General features: G+C 41.6%; 1 protein-coding gene across 3 annotated transcripts in view; it reads right to left on the reverse strand.

Moving 5' to 3' along the window:
- The window catches only part of SF3B1 (splicing factor 3b subunit 1), a 134,867-nt gene that overhangs the window by 12,945 nt on the left and 102,790 nt on the right, over positions 1-19,132 (reverse strand). For all 3 annotated transcript variants that reach the window (XM_089692692.1, XM_089692694.1, XM_089692693.1), the window contains 9 exons: positions 17,283-17,428; positions 14,273-14,419; positions 13,753-13,878; positions 13,349-13,570; positions 11,581-11,763; positions 11,377-11,488; positions 11,178-11,298; positions 9,470-9,601; positions 2,144-2,416 (listed from right to left, as the gene is read on the reverse strand). In XM_089692692.1, the coding sequence (XP_089548818.1) occupies positions 2,144-2,416; positions 9,470-9,601; positions 11,178-11,298; positions 11,377-11,488; positions 11,581-11,763; positions 13,349-13,570; positions 13,753-13,878; positions 14,273-14,419; positions 17,283-17,428 (1,462 nt within the window). The remainder of the gene's footprint in view (positions 1-2,143; positions 2,417-9,469; positions 9,602-11,177; positions 11,299-11,376; positions 11,489-11,580; positions 11,764-13,348; positions 13,571-13,752; positions 13,879-14,272; positions 14,420-17,282; positions 17,429-19,132) is intronic.

The raw sequence follows: 19,132 nt of genomic DNA on the forward strand, positions 1-19,132 counted from the left end.
ATAGGCAGAAACAGGACAGGCCATCTTGCGGTCAATACCAGCACGTGCAAAGCGTTTGTGGTCACTTTACTCAGCATTAATACAGTGGGGAAAATAACTATTTGATCCTCTGCAGATTTTGTAAGTTTGCTCACTTGCAAAAAAATGGCCTATCATTTTTATAATGGGTGTATTTTAAGTGAGATAGAGAATATCAATCAAAAATCAAGAAAAATCACATGATACAAATGTTTCAAATTGAGTTGCAATTCAGTGAGTAAAATAAGTATTTCATCCCCAAGTAAAATATGACTTTGTACTTGGTGGAGAAATCCTTGTTGGCAAACACAGAGGTAAGACATTTCTTGTAATTAGTTACCAGGTTTGTACACATGCCAGGAGGGATTTTGATCACCTCTTTATAGATCTTCTCTAAATCCTTAAGGTTTCTTGGGAACTCGAAATTTCAGCTCCCTCCATAAATTTTCTATAGGATTGAGGTCTGTAGACTGGCTAGGCCACTCCATGACCTTAATGTGCTTCTTCTTGAGCCACTTTGTTGCCTTGGCGGTATGTTTTGGATCACTGTCATGCTGGAAGACCCAATTTCAGTGTACTGGCCGAGGGAAAAAGGTTCTCATCCAACATTTTACAATACATGGCCCCGTCCATTGGCCCCCTCAATGAGGGTACCTTTTTACCAGAGAAACAGCCCCAGAGCATAATGTTTCCACCTCCGTGCTTGTAGGGATGTGTTCTTAGGGTCATAGTCAGCATATTTCTTCCTCCAAACACAGCGAGTCGAGTTAATGCCAAAGATCTCAATTTTGGTCTCATCTGACCACAGCACTTTCTCCCAATCTGTCTCTGAATCATTTAGATACTCATTGGCAAACTTCAGACGGGCCTGTACATGTGCCTTCTTGAGGAGGGGAACCTTGGGGGCGCTGCAAGATTCCTATTCATGGAGGCATACTGTGTTACCAATGGTTTGTTTGGTGGTGGCTGTAGTCCCAACTGCCTTGAGATCATTTACAAGCTCCTCTCCTGTAGTTCTGTGCTGATACCGCACTTTTCTCATAATCACCCTTACCCCATGAGGCAAAATCTGCCAATGAGCTCCAGACCGAGGGAGAATCGTGGTTATTTTGTATTTCTTCCATTTGCGAATAATCGCTCAAATAGTTGTCTCATTCTCGACAAGGATCTTGCTGATGGTCTTGTAGCCCATTCCAGCCTTGTGCAGGTCTACAATCTTTTTCCTGACATCCACTGACAGCTCTTTGATCTTGCCCATGGTGGTGAGGTTTAAATGGAAGAATGATTCTGTGGACAGGTGTCTTTTATACACAATGTATCATCGTTAGGAACACCTTCTTAAATTGACAGGACTAATCTGTGTACCACATGAGTACATAGCCAGTCTGTGGGAGCTAATATTCTTTGTTGGTAGGGGATCAAATACTTATTTTACTCACTGAACTGCAACTCAATTAACACTTACCTCATGTTTTTTTTCTGGATTTTTGATTGATATCCACTCTATCATTTATCTATCAATGATAAAAAATTATAGACCCTTCATTTCTTTGTAAGTGAGCAAACTTCCGAAATCTGCAGGGGATCAAAAATAGTTTTATAATTTTTTTATTTTTTTTTTTAATCGGTAAAGTAAACACGATCCTTTGGGGAAGAAAAAAAAAAAAGCTAGTCAATACCAGCATGTGCAAAGCATTAGTGGTCACACAGAATTAATACACTGTATTAATTCTGTGTGACCACTAATGCTTTGCACATGCTGGTATTGACTAGCTTTTTTTTTTTCATCTTTTCTTCCCCAAAGGATCGTGTTTACTTTACCGCTAAAAAAAAAAAAAATATAAAACTGTTGTCCACTTATAGAATAGTAGTGCTCACAGTCAACCTAACTTATCCTCATTTTGTGAATAGGAATTACAACATGCAAAAAGTAATTTTACAATGTCAAAAACAACATAATTTGCTAAACCTAGTAGATTGAGGTATCCATTCCAAGAATAACATCAATATAAAAGGTTTTATGAGGGAAAAAAAACCCCCCACAATGACAGCAAAGTAAAATGTTTTATGTAGAAAAAGAAAGACAGTCATGCATAAAAATTTGCTTATAGTAATAAAAGGTTACCTATCCATCAAAGCATCTTCAAGCAAAGGTGTTACTGCGTAGATATAGTCCTTTCCCATTTCTCCAATATACTCGAAGAGGAAAGACAAGGACTTTAATACACCATTCTGAACATTAAGTTCTGGAACTCTATATTCATTCATTAGCGCTGGTAGAACTGTAAAAGGTGAACATGTTTCTGCAACAATAGCGATAGCAACAGTAGTACACACTCTGTTTTGCCTTTCTTGCACTTTAAGGTTATTAAGCAGTGTAGCAAGCACATCATGAGGTCTAAAAAAAAAAAAAAAAAAAAAAAAATTACACAAAATCAATAAGAGCATATACATAAGATGTGAAAATATACATTTATGGACTGAGCTACATCCTTACCGGATGTGCAGTTTTAGAGTACATTTTACATTCATCAACATAACCTCTATAATGACCCACTGGGTAGAAAGGAACCAAAATGCACCTTACTAGTTTGGCTTCAGTGTGTGTGCGGTGCCAGGAGGTTTTCACCTCTAAGCAGATAAGAGTGCACTTAAAGCGAAACTAAACCCTCCTTAGCAGTTTGATGGCTTGACTGGTTGAGAGCAAAACAAAACAACTGACAGCCAATATTCAAAGTATGTCTTAAGACCAGGCCTTTTCTGACACTTTTTGGTTACAAGTAAAACTCTATCTTTAGCAGAGGCCCTAGAGAATAAAATGCTGGTTGTTACAAATTATGTTACATAGCATTTGCAGTAATGCAATGCTTTAAAATTGAGCACACCCATGCAACAGCAACAAACTGTCAATTTAATTATCCATAAGCACCACTTTAAAAGCCTTACAGGTTACAATTTAGTTTTACACAGGAGATCTGGTGCTACAATTACTGCCTCGATCTTCCGCTTGCAGCGATACCTCACATGTGGTACAATCACTGTTTACATATGCGTGCGGGACCGACATGTGCATTCAACTTTGTACAATAGCGATAGCAACAGTGGTACACATGGGCATGGGGGAACTTAAAAACATATACACTATATTGCCAAAAGTATTGGGGGGGGGGGGGGGGGCTGCCTTTATACGCACATGAACTTTAATGGCATCCCAGTCTTAGTTCGTAGGGATCAATACGGAGTTGGCCCACCCTTTACAGCTTCAACTCTTTTTGGAAGGATGTCCACAAAGTTTAGGAATGTATATATGGGAATGTTTGACCAATTCTACCAGAATCGCATTTGCGAGGTCAGGCACCGATGTAGAACTAGAAGGCCTGGCTCGCACTCTCCACTCTATAATCATCCCAAAGATGTTCTATTAGATTGAAGTCAGGAACACGTGCAGGCCAATCCAGTATCTCCACCCCAAACTTGCTCATCCATGTCTTTAAGGACCTTGCTCTGTGCAGAGTCATGTTGGAACAGGAAAGGGCCTTCCCCAAACTGTTCCCACAAAGTTGGGAGCATGACGCCTTAAGAGTTCCCTTTACTGGAACTAAGGGGCCAAGCCCAACCCCTGAAAAACAACCCCACACAATAATCCCCACCGCCACCAAAAACTTTACACTTGGCACAATGCAGTCAGGCAAGTACCGTTCTCCTGGCAACTGCCAAACCCAGACATGTTCATCGGATTGCCAGACAAAGAAGCGCATTTGATCACTCCAGAAAACACGTCTCCGCTGCTCTAGAATCCGCGGCATGTTTCACACCACTGCATTCGATGCTTTTCATTGCACTTGGTGATGTAAGGCTTGGATGCAGCTGCTCGGCCATGGAAACCCATTCCATGAAGCTCTCTACGCACTGTTGTGCTAATCTGAAGGCCACCCGGAGTTTGGAGGTCTTTAGCCATCGACTCTGCAGACAGTTGGCGACTTTTATGTACTGTGATCTTAAGCATGCGCTGACCCCACTCTGTCAATTTATGTGACCTACCACTTCGTGGCTGAGTTGCTTTTGTCCCCACTTTGTTATACCACTAACAGCTGACCGTGAAATATTTAGTAGCAAGGAAATTTCACGGATGGACTTATTGCATAAGTGGTAATCTATCACGGTACCACACCTGAATTCCCTGAGCTCCTGAGAGTGACCCATTCTTTCACAAAATGTTTGTAGAAGCAGTCTGCATGCCTATGTGCTTGATTTTATACACCTGTGGCCATGGAGGTGATTGGAACACCTGAATCCAATGATGTGGAGGGGTTTCCCAATACTTTTGACAATATAGTCAAAATATTATAGTATATTTCCATGGAGTACATGGTTATTAGGGAACTTAAACCGCTTCTGCGCTGCCCTATAGCAGAAATACTGCTACAGGGCGGCACAGGTGCACAAAATCACGTATGTATACCTGATTTTGCTGTTCCAGGTGGGGTGGGGGGAGCCATACAAAGCAGTGTGCTTACAGTGAAACACAGCATACCGTTAACTCTGATCGCCCCACAGGTTAACCTCTTCCTGCCCAGTGCCATTAGTACAATGTCAGTGCTTTGTATTAGCAGTGATCACTGCACTGGTGTCAGTGAGGATGTCAGTGACACCAAGTCTGTTCCCCCCAGTGTCAGAATGCCTGCCGCAGTCCCACTATATTGCTGATTGCCGCCATTACGAAAGAAAAGAAGCCCAGTATATATTCCGCCATTTGTAAACACCAACTTTCACGTAATTTAAATGTATTGGGATTTGTTTTAGCAAAGACATGTAGCAGAATACATTTTGGCCTAAATTTATGCCGAAATTTGTTTTACTGGACATGATTAATAGCAAAAAGTAAAAAATATATTTTTTTTTCCTCAAAATTGTCTATTTTTGTTTATAGCACAAAAAATTAAAGCACAGGTGATCAAATACCACCGAAAGAAAGCTCTATTTGTGGGGGGGGAAAAAAAAGGAGGTAAATTTAATTTGGGTACAGCATTGCAAGACCACGCAATTGTCAAACTAGCACAGTGCTGCATCGCAAAAAACTGCCTGGTCAGGAAGGCGGGTAAATCCTTTGGAGGGCAAGTGGTTAAAATTGTATTTTTTTTTTTTAATTTACTTACTTTGAACTCTCTAATTTTTTTTTTAAATCACTTTTATTGTTATCACAGGGAATATAAATATCCCCTATGACAGCAATATGCAGTAACAGGTAGTCTTTAGTGAAAGATATTGAGTCTATTATTATTATTCAGGATTTATATAGCGCTAACAGTTTGCGCAGGGCTTTACAATATAAGGGAGACAGTACAATTACAATACATTTCAGTACAGAAGGAATAGGAGGGCCCTGCTCGTGGAGCTTAATCTAAAGGAAGGGGGAGGTGGTACAAAAGGTTGATAGCTGCGAGGGATGATCTGGCGGAGGTGATTCAAGTACAGTTCTTAGGTGGAGGTGGGGTAGGCTTCCCTGAAGAAGTGAGTTTTCAAAGATCGCCTAAAGGCAGACAGGGTGGGGGCTGACCGGACATGCTGTGGTAGGGAGTTCCATAGGATGGGAGAGGCTCTGGAGAAGTCCTGGAAGTGAGCGTGGGAAGAGGTGATGAGGGCGCTAGAGAGGAGGATATCATGGGAGGAGCGGAGTGGGCGATATCTGTGAATGAGGTTGGTGATGTAGCTAGAGGCAGTGTTGTGGATGGCTTTGTAAGCTGTGTTTAGTATTTTGAATTTTATACATTGGGTTAGTGGAAGCCAGTGGAGGCATTGGCAGAGAGGGGCAGAAGTCGCTGATTGGTTGGTAAGGTGTATGAGTCTAGCAGCAGCATTCATAATAGACTGAAGGGGGGATAGCCTGTGTAACGGTAGACCAGTGAGGAGGGAGTTGCAGTAATCGAGGCGGGAAATAACCAAGGCGTGGATAAGTTGTTTTGTGGTGTCATTGGTCAGGAAGGGGCGGATTTTGGAAATGTTCCGGAGGTTGAAGCGGCAGGATTTAGCCAGTGAGTGGATGTGGGGCCCAAAGGAGAGGTCAGAGTCTAGGAATACACCTAGCACCCTGGCATGAGGGGAAGGACCAATGGTTGTACTGTTGATCTTAATGGTAAGTGTAGCAAACTTGCTCATCAGAGATTGATGCAGAGTCCCCTTTTTTATTAAAAGCATTTATCCTTTATTCTCCTTCCCCCTCTCTTCCTGAGAGGCACAGTGACAGATGTGTGTGTGTTAAAAGTCACTGGCAGGTAGAGCAGAGGGGGCCCAGAGCTACAAAGCCCCCCCATGGAGACAGAGCCTCTCAGAGACAGGCTGTCCAAATCCTGTGTAAACTCGCACCTCCTAACAGAGATAAGGCAGCTTCTCCCAGGAGTTGAAAGAGATTGTAACCTCATAAAACCTAACAGCAGAAGTGACAGAATTAAATGAACATTCCTCAGTCAGTTTGTCCCCTATGTTTCATATCATGGATTATGAAGCTGTTGGTTTTAATTCAGAGTCCGCCCGACGATCCCGCCCTAAAACAGAGTATTGGCCAGTTACTCAGAGTCACCCCCCTGCTGGGGAACTTTAAAACACAGGCTAGTAGGCCTAGAAAGAAAAGTTGAAGACATCTCCTATTTTTTTCCCCATCGGGAGATCAAAGCACCATTCTGCTCTAAAAACTTGGATCTGCTTACAAACCAAGGCGTACTGGCAAGTAACTTAACCCTTTAACTTATCCGTTATCTCTTTGCTGTGCTATGCTGTTTATATATATATATATATATATATATATATATATATATATAATTAGTTACATCTTTTTTCTGTAAATATTTTATTGCACCTGTTTAACACTTTCAGAAAGAAAGATTTATTACTAAAAGAGTCAAACTGTTTCTGGAGCGCTTAATTGCAATTTACGAATTCCTGCCTTTTGAAGAGATGCTACTGTGTTTGTTTAATCCTCTGCCCAATCGGCCTGCGGTGACCGTATTGGACAGACGACTTTTCAACCATTACAGTGTACATTTGATAGAGTTTCCCCTTTCTCTGTGCAAAAAGGGGTGGTGGCAGTGTGAAGGATTAGTTTCGTAATTAACCCGACCCAGTAACACGTGCATTCAGGCTGACGGTGCGTCGATTGCGTTCCATTAGCTGGACAATCGTTGTGCAGGGCGCAGCTGAGTGTGGCATTGTTACGCACGTCACATCGCGGTTTTAGATCGGCCAGTCCTTCTGTCACGAGTTTGGTGAGAAGATCTGGGGTCTGACGCTGCGATCGTGACATATTGGTGGTCGCGGTCGTGAGATTGTCGCATGTTGGTGGCGGCGATCATGCGATCGTGACAGTAAGGACATGAGTGGGGGATCGGGGAGGAGCAAATATTACAATATCAGTTTTTGAGAGATTGCGTTTAAGGTAGTGATGTGACAACCATGCTGATATGTCGCTTAGTAGATTTGGGATACGTGAGGAGATTGAGGGGGTGAGCTGGGGAGTGGAGAGATAGATCTGGGTGTCATCAGCATAGAGGTGGTATTGGAAGCCATGGGAGGTTATCAGTTGGCCCAGGGAGGAGGTATAGAGAGAGAAAAGTAGGGGCCCAAGAAGAGAACCTTGGGGGTACCCCAACAGAAAGAGGAAGCGGAGCGGAGGAGTTGTATGTGACACTGAAAGTGCGCTAAGAAGGGCAAGAGGAGAACCAGGAGAGAGCAGAGTCACAGAGGCCGATTGAGTGGAGTTTACTGAAAAAGAGCGAGTGGTCGACTGTGTCAAAGGCAGCGGAAAGGTCAAGGAGTATGAGTATGAAGTAATGGCTGTTGGTTTTAGCAGTTAGTAGGTCATTAGTGAGTTTTAGTAGGGCAGTTTCTGTGGAATGTTGAGGGCGGAAGCCAGACTGTCGGGGATCAAGAAGGTTGTTGTCGGTGAGGTAGCAGTTCATACGGTTGTGAACAGGGCGCTCGAGAAGCTTGGAGGCAAACGGGAGCAGGGAGATGGGTCTTAAGTTATTCAAACAGGTGGGGTCCAGCGAGGGTTTTTTGAGGATGGGGGTAACCAGTGCATGTTTGAGTGGGGAGGGAAAGGTGCCCATGGAGAGTGAGAGGTTAAAGATGTGGGTTAGGGAGTTTAGGATAGAGCAGGGAGGAGGCTGCAACAGTCGTGAGGGAACAGGATCCAGGGGACAGGTGGTGAAGTGGGCCTTGGAAAGGAGTTCGGTAACTTCCTTGGTGGTAACAGGGTGGAAGAAGGAGAGTGTAGAGTTTGGTGTTGGGCCTGGTATGTTGGTTAGAGGAGGAAGCTTGACACTGGAGATCTCATCACGAATTGTGTCGATCTTCATCTTGAAGTGACTGCCAATCTCTTCTGCAGTAAGTAAGTTGGTGGGTGGAGGCAGTAGGGGGTGGAGTAAGGAATTAAGGGTAGAGAAGAGTTGCGAGGAGGATTGAATGAGAGGGTCTTGATGAGAGTGTTATAGTAGGTTTGCTTAGCAGCGTGGAGGCTGGAGTTCTATTTGAGAAGAGGGGATTTGTAGAGGGTAAAGGTTTTTAGCGATTTATTTTTACACCATGCTCGCTCAAGTGTGCGGCTGTGTCTCGAGAATTCTGGTGTCAACTGTTTTCCAGGGTTGTGACATGCGAGGCCTGGTTCTGCGTGTATTAGAACCCAGATCTTCTGCCCTTAAAAGTGTCATACTAAGAAAGGTATGATCCAATGCTTTTTTCAAACCCTAAGGGTTTGTTTACAACCGCAGAACCGGAAATGATTAAATGCTTATCGCTTTCAATTGCTCAAACCACATTGCTGGTCAGAGTCTCCGATCAGCTTTATGGCCAGCCGGCAAACACTCTAGTCTCCTGGTGGGATGGGAGAGCCTGAGAGAGCCACAGATTGCTTTTACAAGAAAGCCGACAACCGCTTGCAGCTGGTCCACAAGTGGTTAATGTAACCATTTTTGAATACTGTTAAATTGGTTTAGCTCTACTTTCAAGCAAATGACAATTTTTTTTTTATTTTTTTTAAGAATACAGCTCAATACACCACTGAAGGATTAGGTAGTCTGCAGAGAATCAACAATCTTGATAATCTTTTTTCAAAATGTGTGAAACACAGCAGTAAAATGTCAGTTGTACTTGATACAATACTGCTAGAAATATTCTTCCCCAAAGCGAACTACTTGTTAGTCAAGTCTTGTCAACAGTGTGCACACAATAAGTAGGTTTATTTGCATTGAAAGATAGGGCAATTTGTGGATTTCAGCTGTTCCTGATAATTCAATCAAGAACGAAGTCTTGGTCCTCGACTGAGTGGACTTATTTCACATGAACAGTAAACTTTCATTTGTGTGAAGAAACTGTTAGCAGAAACTGTTATATATACAAACACATACACACAAAAAATACACAAATAATTTACACTTTACATATAATCAGAAAACATTACCCAATAGCTTTAGCAATATATCCAAATGTGTTCACAGTGGCTCTCCTGATTGCTTTTTTATGAGCCTTTAGCAGTTCTAAAAGTTCAAAACAAATTCTCATCCACTCTCTTGCTGAAACATATTCTGCTCCCCTAAAAAAAACACAAAAAAAAAAAAAACACATTAAATAACATTTTAAGCATGTATTTTAAATTAAGAAGTGAGCCAAAAACAAATATTTTATAATGTATATCTGCATCTACGTTTCTACTATTCCTTAAGCAGAGATACTGTTTGCTGGAGAGTTTCCTTGCAATTCCAGCATTAATTCCACTCCATCCCATATGCTTTCTACATTGCACAATGTCATTAATTCATACAGCTTTGAACTATGGCAACTGTGAACTGCGGCAGACTGATCTTGTAGTTCATGGATTCCTGTCTGCAGGAGTCTGACACTACACATTGCACCAGTGAGCCACTGATCACAAGTGCAATGTTTTGAAGGCTCCAGTGTAAAAAAAATTAAAAAAAGTAAAAAATAATAAAGTGCACTTTTTATCTGCAAAATCATGGGCAATTTTTTTAAGCCTCTTAGAGGCAGGACACTGGTGGGCCCTCAGTGTAGATAGCCCATTTTGTACAAAATCTTCCTCAAAACTGGAATCAGGCCAATAAACACTTGGGAGGAGAAAACAACTTGTCAGGGTATTTTAAAGTTTAAATAGAGAAAGTCGGTACAATGGAAATGTTTTGCAGCTTTAGACTGCAAAGGATTATTTTCCGATCTCATCAAAGGCTGAAGTGATTTAGAATCGCCAACTCTGTAGCGAACACCTTAGAACAAGCAGCAAATCCGATAAAGAATCTTCTGGGGAATAACAGGAGTACACTTTTAGGTTTTGCAGTCAGAACCATAACTGAAAGGACTTAGAAACCAGCCACACCATACAGAGCTATGACTGCCGACGACTGAAGAGGCAACAATCCCAGGTTGCAGAGCACAAAAAAGGGGGAAAAAAAAAAAAAAACCCCAGGGGAGACAACTACTCTCCACTACTCGCTTCCGAATATATACGGACTTTATGGGCACACCATGAGACACTTATGTATAAAACCAGAATAAGTTTACTACAAATACAATGTGATACATATTAAAAAAAGATTACATATATCCAGAAGACTATATCCTGGACAGATAAAAGCATATATATGTACCCCTCTGCTGAAATGGTGTATTACCCAGCCTGAACTTTTTTGGTTTTATATGCAAGTATCTCTTGGTGTGCCTATAAAATCTGTATATTTTTTTTTTTTTGTTCCTGGATTACCTTGGATGGAACACTGTGAAAGTCTCCATTATACTATTTCCAGGTTTCAGATGCCAGGACCATCATTAGGTATGCTGGAAAGAGTCCTGGAGCCATTAGTAAAGTGTGTGTGTGTGTTGGGGGGGGGGGGGGGGGGTACATGGGTCCAGCAGAGATTTAGAGAAGAGTCTTGGGAAGAAAGAAAAAAAAAAAAAAAAAAGGTCCATCCTCCTTGGACACTAGTTAATAAATAAAAAAACTGTAGGCATGCTGGCCAATCCTGCTGTAGGCAGCAGTAAAACCTGAAGATTAACAAGTTCTTCCCTCAATGCACAAGAAAATTATTTTTCACAATTGCCCTTCCTGTCACATGGGAATACTGACAATCTATTGAAAAAAATTATTTCTGAAAATGTACCTATCGGCGATACGTCCAACCAAGTCAATGCAGTTCTCCTGTACTTTCTCATGCCTGTTTTTCAAAATAGGTGTAAGTCTTGGTAACAAATCCTTGATCGGAGGAGTCATTTTATGCATACCTAATAAAAGACACAAAATTAAAATGCAGCTTCTGGCAAAGAAACAAAATTTTGATTATTATTAATAATAAAAATTACCAATAACATTGACTATTGCCTTCAGAGCCCCTAGAATGCTTCCCAATACTTCAGGATACTCCTCTCCAAGATATTCATACAATACAACACCCAAATGTCCCATTAGTTTTTCCTAAAAATCAATATAAAATTTGAGCGTTAGAAAATAAACATCAAATTTAATTTAAGAAGGTTTAAACTATCGAAAGAGAAAAGTTTAATTACCTCTTGACATGTTTTCATGACAACTGCAGTGCGAGATATTAAATCAGCCGCCTGCTGCCTCACTTTAGCAGATTTGTTGTTTAAACGCCACAACACAGTACCACAGATCTGAGGAAGGTATGGTTTCACTCTTTTTCCAAGAGCATTGACAACTGTACCAAAACCATTCAACATCACTGAATCCTAAAGAAAAAAAAAAAAAATTAAGAGTTACAGGACCTGCACATTATAGCCTCAGTCACATACATAACTTCATTACTGGACACAGGTGTACAAGCAGTTCAGCACACATGACCCCATAAGAGCAAAATAGAAATAGATCTGAATGAATGTGGCCAGCAGTAAATGTGTGCATTTTTTCTCCATTAACTTTTATTCTGTAACATTACTATCATGTCAGGTGTCACAAATTTTTCAAAGTCTTCCCAGGTCTGCAACTCATCCTTCACATACTGTATGTGCAGCCCGTGTTCCACCCACTTCAATGGGAGAAATTTTACCAGATTGCTTAGGTGTAGATGAGCATATAAAGTTCAGCATCCAGATAGCATCAGCTGCATAGCTACGTTTAAAGGTTAGTTTAGTAAGGGAGGAGAGGACTACCTGAACAGAATATGGGCACCAAAATGTAATAAAGTGATTTTAAATCCTTATTTAAACTAAACAAAATGTTTATACTTACCTGCTCCGTGCAATATTGCACATAGCAGCCGCTTACCTCCTCTTCTGTGGTCCCCCTGCAGCACAGTGTGCTCCCCCTCTTCTGTGTGCCCCCATAGAAAGTCGCTTACTATGGGGACCCAGATGCGGGCTCGCTCCCGAGCCACACGTGTCCATAAACAGACACAGTACGGCTAGGCCTCACCTCCCATTCTCTCTTCACAAGAAGCAGCAGAATCCAATGGCTCCTGCTGCTCTCAGCAAAGCCTGTGAGCAGGGAGAGGAGAGAGAAGACCTGCAGTTTGAGGACTAGTGTTACTAGTATTGGATGGTTTTTTTTTTTACGTTATTTCAGGAAAAAAAAAAAGCTGAACACAACACGAGAAAAAGAAAAGTGAGAGAAGACTACCGAGGAAAACCTAGATTTGTCATGAATACCAAAACTGGCACATTAAAGTGGTAATAAAGGTTTGGATCTAAATAACAAAAACCAAACACGTTATACTTACCTGCTCTGTGCAGAGGTTTTGCACAGAGCAGTCCTGATCTTCTTTGTCTCGGGTCCCCTCCTGGCTCCTTCCCCTTGACCAGTGTCCCCATAGCAAGCCGCTTGCTATGGGGACACTTGTGCGTGCTCGCACTCGAGCCTGGCTCTGTATCTATAAGACACAGAGCTACGGCTCAGCCCCACCCCCGCTCTCTTCTCATTGGCTCACTGGCTGTGATTGTCAGCAGTGGGAGCCAATGGTTCCCGCTGCTGTCTCAGCCACTGAGGAGACAGAGTCCAGGGACAGCTGAATATTCCATGCACATTGCTGGATCAAGAAGGGGCTCAGGTAATTATTAGGGAGGGACTGTGGGGGGAGAATCACACAGAAGGTTTTTTACTTTCATGCATAGAATGTATGAAGGTAAAAATATTCTGCCTTTACAACCACTTTAAAGAAATTCCCAATATTCCCTAAAACTGTAAACCAAAAAAATGCAAACCAGAAACACAAACAGAACACATACCCTTCAGTCTCTTCCTGGGCAAATTCTGAAGTTACATATTCGAATTATCACACAAACCATGGATACTGTGGAGGAATGCACTTGAGCAACATACCTCTGTGGTCTGCTCCTGAAAAGCATAAAGGATGCCATCAATCAGTTGTTCTTCAAGCTTGTGGTCAATGTCAGCAGCTCCAAGGTTGCCCATTATTTTCTCAATGGTTTCCATGACCATTTTTCTATATTGCTCAGCTTCATCCTTTAAGTCATCCACAATTCTAGATATTATTTCTGCAGCTCCAACCTTATTTGCAAGCTCAACTGTAGTATCCACCAACTGCACAGAAGAAGAAAAATGTTTATATATATATAAAAAAAAAAAAAGTATATAATAAAAATCTATCTATCTATCTATCTATATATATATATACATATACATACATACACACACACGAGATGACAAACAATATTATACACAGGAATGGAAAAACTACATTTAAAAAAGTAGATTGTGTGTACCTGTCTATAGTTTCTTCTGTCCAAAGCCATTCTGTGCTGCCAGAAGTGTTTAAAAAATGGAGGAAGAATTTCTGTTTTTATGTAATTTGCTTCCACACCGTCAGTGCCACAACACTGCTTCACCACCTGCAAAAAATTTTTAAATCAAATTATTTTCTGCTACAAAAAATTCATTTTTAACAATCACATACAGAAGCCAAACCTCAATGCCAATGGGTATAATTACCACAAAAAAAAAAAAAAAAAAAAAAAAAGGAGATACAAACAACCAAAAGGGTAAAGAAAACAGATACACTTTCTATATGCCCCTTGCCCTCATTTCCTTTCGCTCAACACCAACTGAAGCCTCCAGCTATCAAGACCTAACCATGTTTGCAAGAAGCCCCACGTTGCTCATGGGTACATTTTCCATAAGAGAGAAGCTTATAAAGCATGAAAGATCAAGTACAAGCAAATAAGCAAAGCTCAAGCTACATGATGAAACCAATATGTTATATCAGTAAAACCACAAGGATAATACCTTTAAAACAATCTTTTTCATTTCTTCATCAGGAGATTGAAACTCTCGGATTAAAATCAACATCACTTCTCTGGTATAGTAGTTAGCATATTCAGCATCCATGAGAGGTATAAGGTAGCCAATGGCTTTTAAGAATGCAGCCAGACCCTGGTAAAAATACAAGAAAAATCATTTACCACTTAGAGGACAAAACACATGATTGATACAGAAAACTGGCCATCTGCAAGAGTTATGCAACCCTTTTCTCCACAACAACTTGCAAAAGTAGCAATTTTACATATTCATTCTGTGTTGAATAAATCACAAAATAAGATGCAAACTTTAGGAATAGAGAATAATTTAACCGCTTCCACACCGCCATATAGCAGAAATACTGCTACAGGGCGCGTACGGTTGTGCAAAATCACATATATATATATACACACACACACACACACACACACACACACACACACACACACACACACGTGATTTTGCAGCTGCCCTGCCAGTGCCACCATTCGCAGCCTTGGCTGCCAATCACCGTTTGCCAATAAAACACAGATCTCTCCTGTCAGCTCCTGCACATTGCTTTGTATGGCTCTGCTGTAGCTGCAGGATTCATGCAGTATAACCACTCAAAGTCCAGCGACGTACCAGTACATTGCTGGTCCATGTTGGGCATATATGTAACAGCAGACAACACGGGCATACGATGAATTAGCTCTGTGGATCAATATGGCCGCAATTTATTATTTTTTTGTAATGCCCATGTTGAGGGTTAGGCCCAAAAGGAGTTTTAAATTCAGAAACCGTGATAGATTCCCATGCGAATTGTCTGACGAGGTGGGCGGCCATGTAATGTGTGTATAAATTGCTTTGGCCCACAATCGATACAAATATAGCGCGAGTGCGATATTGCCTGAGCAATCTAACGCTAGCTGACCCTGGCTGGGAGGGACGCTTACAGACCCCGACGTTATCTGATTTTGCTAGTGGCAGGAATACAGTGAAAAATTCTATATACTGACACTGTACTAATGGCACTGGCTGGGTGAGGGGTGATCAAACGGTTAAATGTGCTAATCTACGAATGCGTGTAAAACGTAGTGGTGATTTTACTCAATGCCGTGTTCGCTCTGCTCTCCCTGGACCGATGGGTGGGTGGTGGATGGAGGGGGGGGGGGGGGGGCGCAAAGGTGTGTTCATACCCCCAAATAGAAAGTGATGCATGATTACGTCGCTTTGCCAAGAGCTGCTGCTCACCTGCAAAATGTGGTTAAGCGGTAAAAATCTTAATATGGTATTTTATTTTACATTTTATTATTTTTTAAAAATACTTTTATCAGAATAGTACAATGTTACCATAGTAACATTGTGTGTGTGTAAGTTTTTTTTTTTGCTTTTCAGGAGATATAAAGATCATTTCTCCTGCAATGCAAAGCTTGCTGTAAGAACCTAACTCATTCATGAACTGTCATGGATGGTGATCTGTGATTGGCTGGAGCTTGTCACATGGTACAGGGTGCAGCTATTGGCCCCATGTATCATGTGACAGCTGTGGGCAAATCACAGCTCACTAGGAAGAGAAGCAGAGCTGTTATGAATGACATTGATTCATAACAGCTTTGCTTACATAGTGAAAGGGGAGCAGCGCGCCCTTGTGTTCGTACAGCCAGAGACGTACGGGTACGCCGCTTTGCCTGTAGCTGCCACCCAGACTGCGGGCGGGCGGAAAATGGTTGAAAGCTGAGACCTTTTTTTTTTTTACTGACAAGTGTATACTGGTGTACTAAACTGTATACGCACTATACACTATGTACACTGACATGTAAAATAATGCTTTCCACATGCAGGCCAACGTACTGATAATAAAAATCGTTAACTATTTTTATCGATTATAATCGATTAAGCCAATTCGTGGTTTTAGCCCTAAAAACTAATAGTTTAGCAGCAGGGGCCACTTTGGAGACTAACACTGCCATTCACCACAAACCACACAGCCTACAGACCTGTTTGTATCTGCAGCTGCTTATAAATGCACAGCCCCAGCAGATGGATCACACAGCCCTGCAGCATGAGCAATTTTTCACTTTTATTATTCACTTTTATGAACAAACAGCACTGCAGGGCTGTGTCACCCCACTTTCATGACAGAGCTGACCGTTTAAGTTAAAAAAAAAAAAAAAAAAAAAAAAAAAAAAAAAAAAAAGCTGTCGCGCGGTGTGTTCCTTCAGCCAGGGCTGTGTATTTATGGGCAGCCGCAGATCGATCACACAGTGCTACAGCACTGAGTGGTCTTTATTATGAACAATCAAATGTTGGGACAATGCCGACTGATCATTCATAATAGTAAAGATGCTATAAAGAAAAACAACCAAAAATTATAAAAACAAAATGTAATAATTTGTTATAAATGCAAGCACATTACAAAAAACCCCCAAAATGTCCCCATTTCAGAAAACAGGGACCTTGGCAATGGTGCTTTAGTTACAGCACATCCTAAAATGTGTAGGTCATACACAGAGGGAGGAGGTGACAAGGTTAATGTACAGGTCACATACGTTGTGCAGATGGGAAAGGGGGGGTTAATATGCAGGATAAATGGGATAAAGGGTTAACATTCAGATTACATACTGAGATAGGATTGAGACCATGTAAACATTCCCACAATCAAAAACCTTTGCCAAAATCTGCTGCTGCTGCCTGCTATCTAGCACTAATCTAATGAAGGATTCATTACTTCCCTATGTAAATAGTGCTATTTACATTTGTAATCTCTGTGCGTTATCGCAGTGATCACAAGTTACAGAGTCACGTGGTTTGTACACTGATTTCAGCCATCTTACAAGTAAGATTGCAGTCATTAGCGGACGCACTAGCCGCACACAGGTGATTTCTGAAGTGCGGTTTAAATAGATTATTGGAGAAATAAGTTCCCACACTCCCCTGTTCATGAACCTACAATGGTGTAAATATGTGGGGGGGGGGGGACCACACTAGGATGACAGATAAAAAATGTTCTACATACCTTTCCTCTGTGCTGTCGAATACCTTTCCACAGTGGTTTTAGCACAGAATCAAAAGACTCAATACCATAAGGAGTGGCTGCTTCAGCTAAAGCGGCTATAGCCAGAGCACTGATGGTACGGACTTTCTGCTGTTCATCAACCAGCCCTAAAAGCAGGAACAGATATCATTAATTTCTAAATGATCAAACAGAAAACTCATCGGAAAGGTTTATTCTTCTGGAAAATTGACAAAACATGGTATATATATGCCTGCAAAGTGTGTCTCGTCAGAATTCGATTAATAAGGTTTCTTTGGAATCTATGAAAAATGGAAATTCCCTAAATGTTCAGAGCATCTATACAGGGTAACACCCCGATTGACCACATTTACCAAGTAAACTGTAGGATTTTCACCTACTGCTGCTTGCATTACATAACCACCTGGAACTTGATTAATGAAGTGAATGGACACCAAAAGCAATGCATTTTATGGTCACTCAACAATATCAGATTTCACTGGTGGGAGAAACAGGTGGCCTGTACAGAGTCAAGAATCAGCCCGAAATATTCCAGACACCAGGTCGGGGTCAGAGCTAACTTCTTGAGGCTCAAAAACGAGCCTGAACTCCTGCAGAGCGCACATGGCGATTGCCACATTGTCTCTCAGCACAGAATGAGACTCCAGATAACCTATCACAGCAATCCCATTTCAGCAACACCAGAAATGTAGGTAGTACCTTGGTGAACACCCAGGGGTGAAGACCAGACCAAAGGGGAAGGCCAAGACTAATAATGCATGTCACTGACCGCAAGGTTCAGGAAGCGCTCATGCCGGGCACAGTGAGAATGTGTAAGTATGCAACCTTGATGTCCAGGAAATGCCCCTGATGAAAGGAGGCCCCCCACAGAACAGAAAGATTCCATCTTGAACTTCTGTACTTTCAGAAAGAAATTCAGGGCCTTGGAGGTCCAGTATCAGACAGACACCATCCTTCTTCAGAACCATAAACAGGATAGAGACCCCCTGAAACCTTTATGGATCTGGAACCAGGGCTATCACGCCTTCGAGAAGGAGGTCCCGCACTGCCCCGTAAAAGGGTCTGCAGTCAAGATTAGGAGAGATGAATATTAGAAGGAAAGAACTTGTCTGGCGGATGAGAAATTATATTTTGTAGCCTGACAAAATCAGTCACAGACTTGTTTGTCAGATGAGCTGAGCTGCTTATAGCAGAGAGGGGTTTACTACCAACTAGGACTGCCCATAGGAAGTGCTGCGCTTGTTTTTTTTCCTCCCCAGTGTCCTAATCCTGAAGGTGGAGCTATAACCCTAAAGTCAAGAATATGAAGTGCTGTGTCCATCAACAAAACGAAAGAGAAAAGGAGTTATTGTACTTATCGTAAAATCTAGTTGATTGAGGAATTCTGAAAGAGTTGGGTTATACGTTCATCTATATTACGTTGGTAAACTTGAAAAACAGAAAAAAAAAGTAGGGCAAGACTGCCCCTTTATAATCCTGCCTCACTGCAAGCCATACATTTGGTTAACACTACAGAGCGACTAGACCCATGTCCCTCGATAGACTTATTTTGGTTATCTACAGTATTGAGGTGCAGATTAATTCTGGAAGTGTGAAACAGACAGGGTGGTAAAAAGTCACTAAGATGTCCAACAGATCGTTGGGAAAAACCAACAGAGCATATACAAGAATCAATGTCCAAATCTATGCTAGTTAACTCCTTTGTGCCTAAGGGTAAAACACCTAAGCACAATTTTGCAACTTTGACATGTGTTAGCAAAACCGTACGTATCACAACTACTTTGTGCATCCAAGTGGATTATAGCTTTTTTTTTTTCAGGACAAATTGGGCT

This window comes from Staurois parvus, unplaced genomic scaffold (genome assembly GCF_062004578.1).
Source record: "Staurois parvus isolate SC_StPar_1 unplaced genomic scaffold, SC_StPar_1.0 ptg000601l, whole genome shotgun sequence".
Taxonomy (NCBI): Eukaryota; Metazoa; Chordata; class Amphibia; order Anura; family Ranidae; genus Staurois; species Staurois parvus.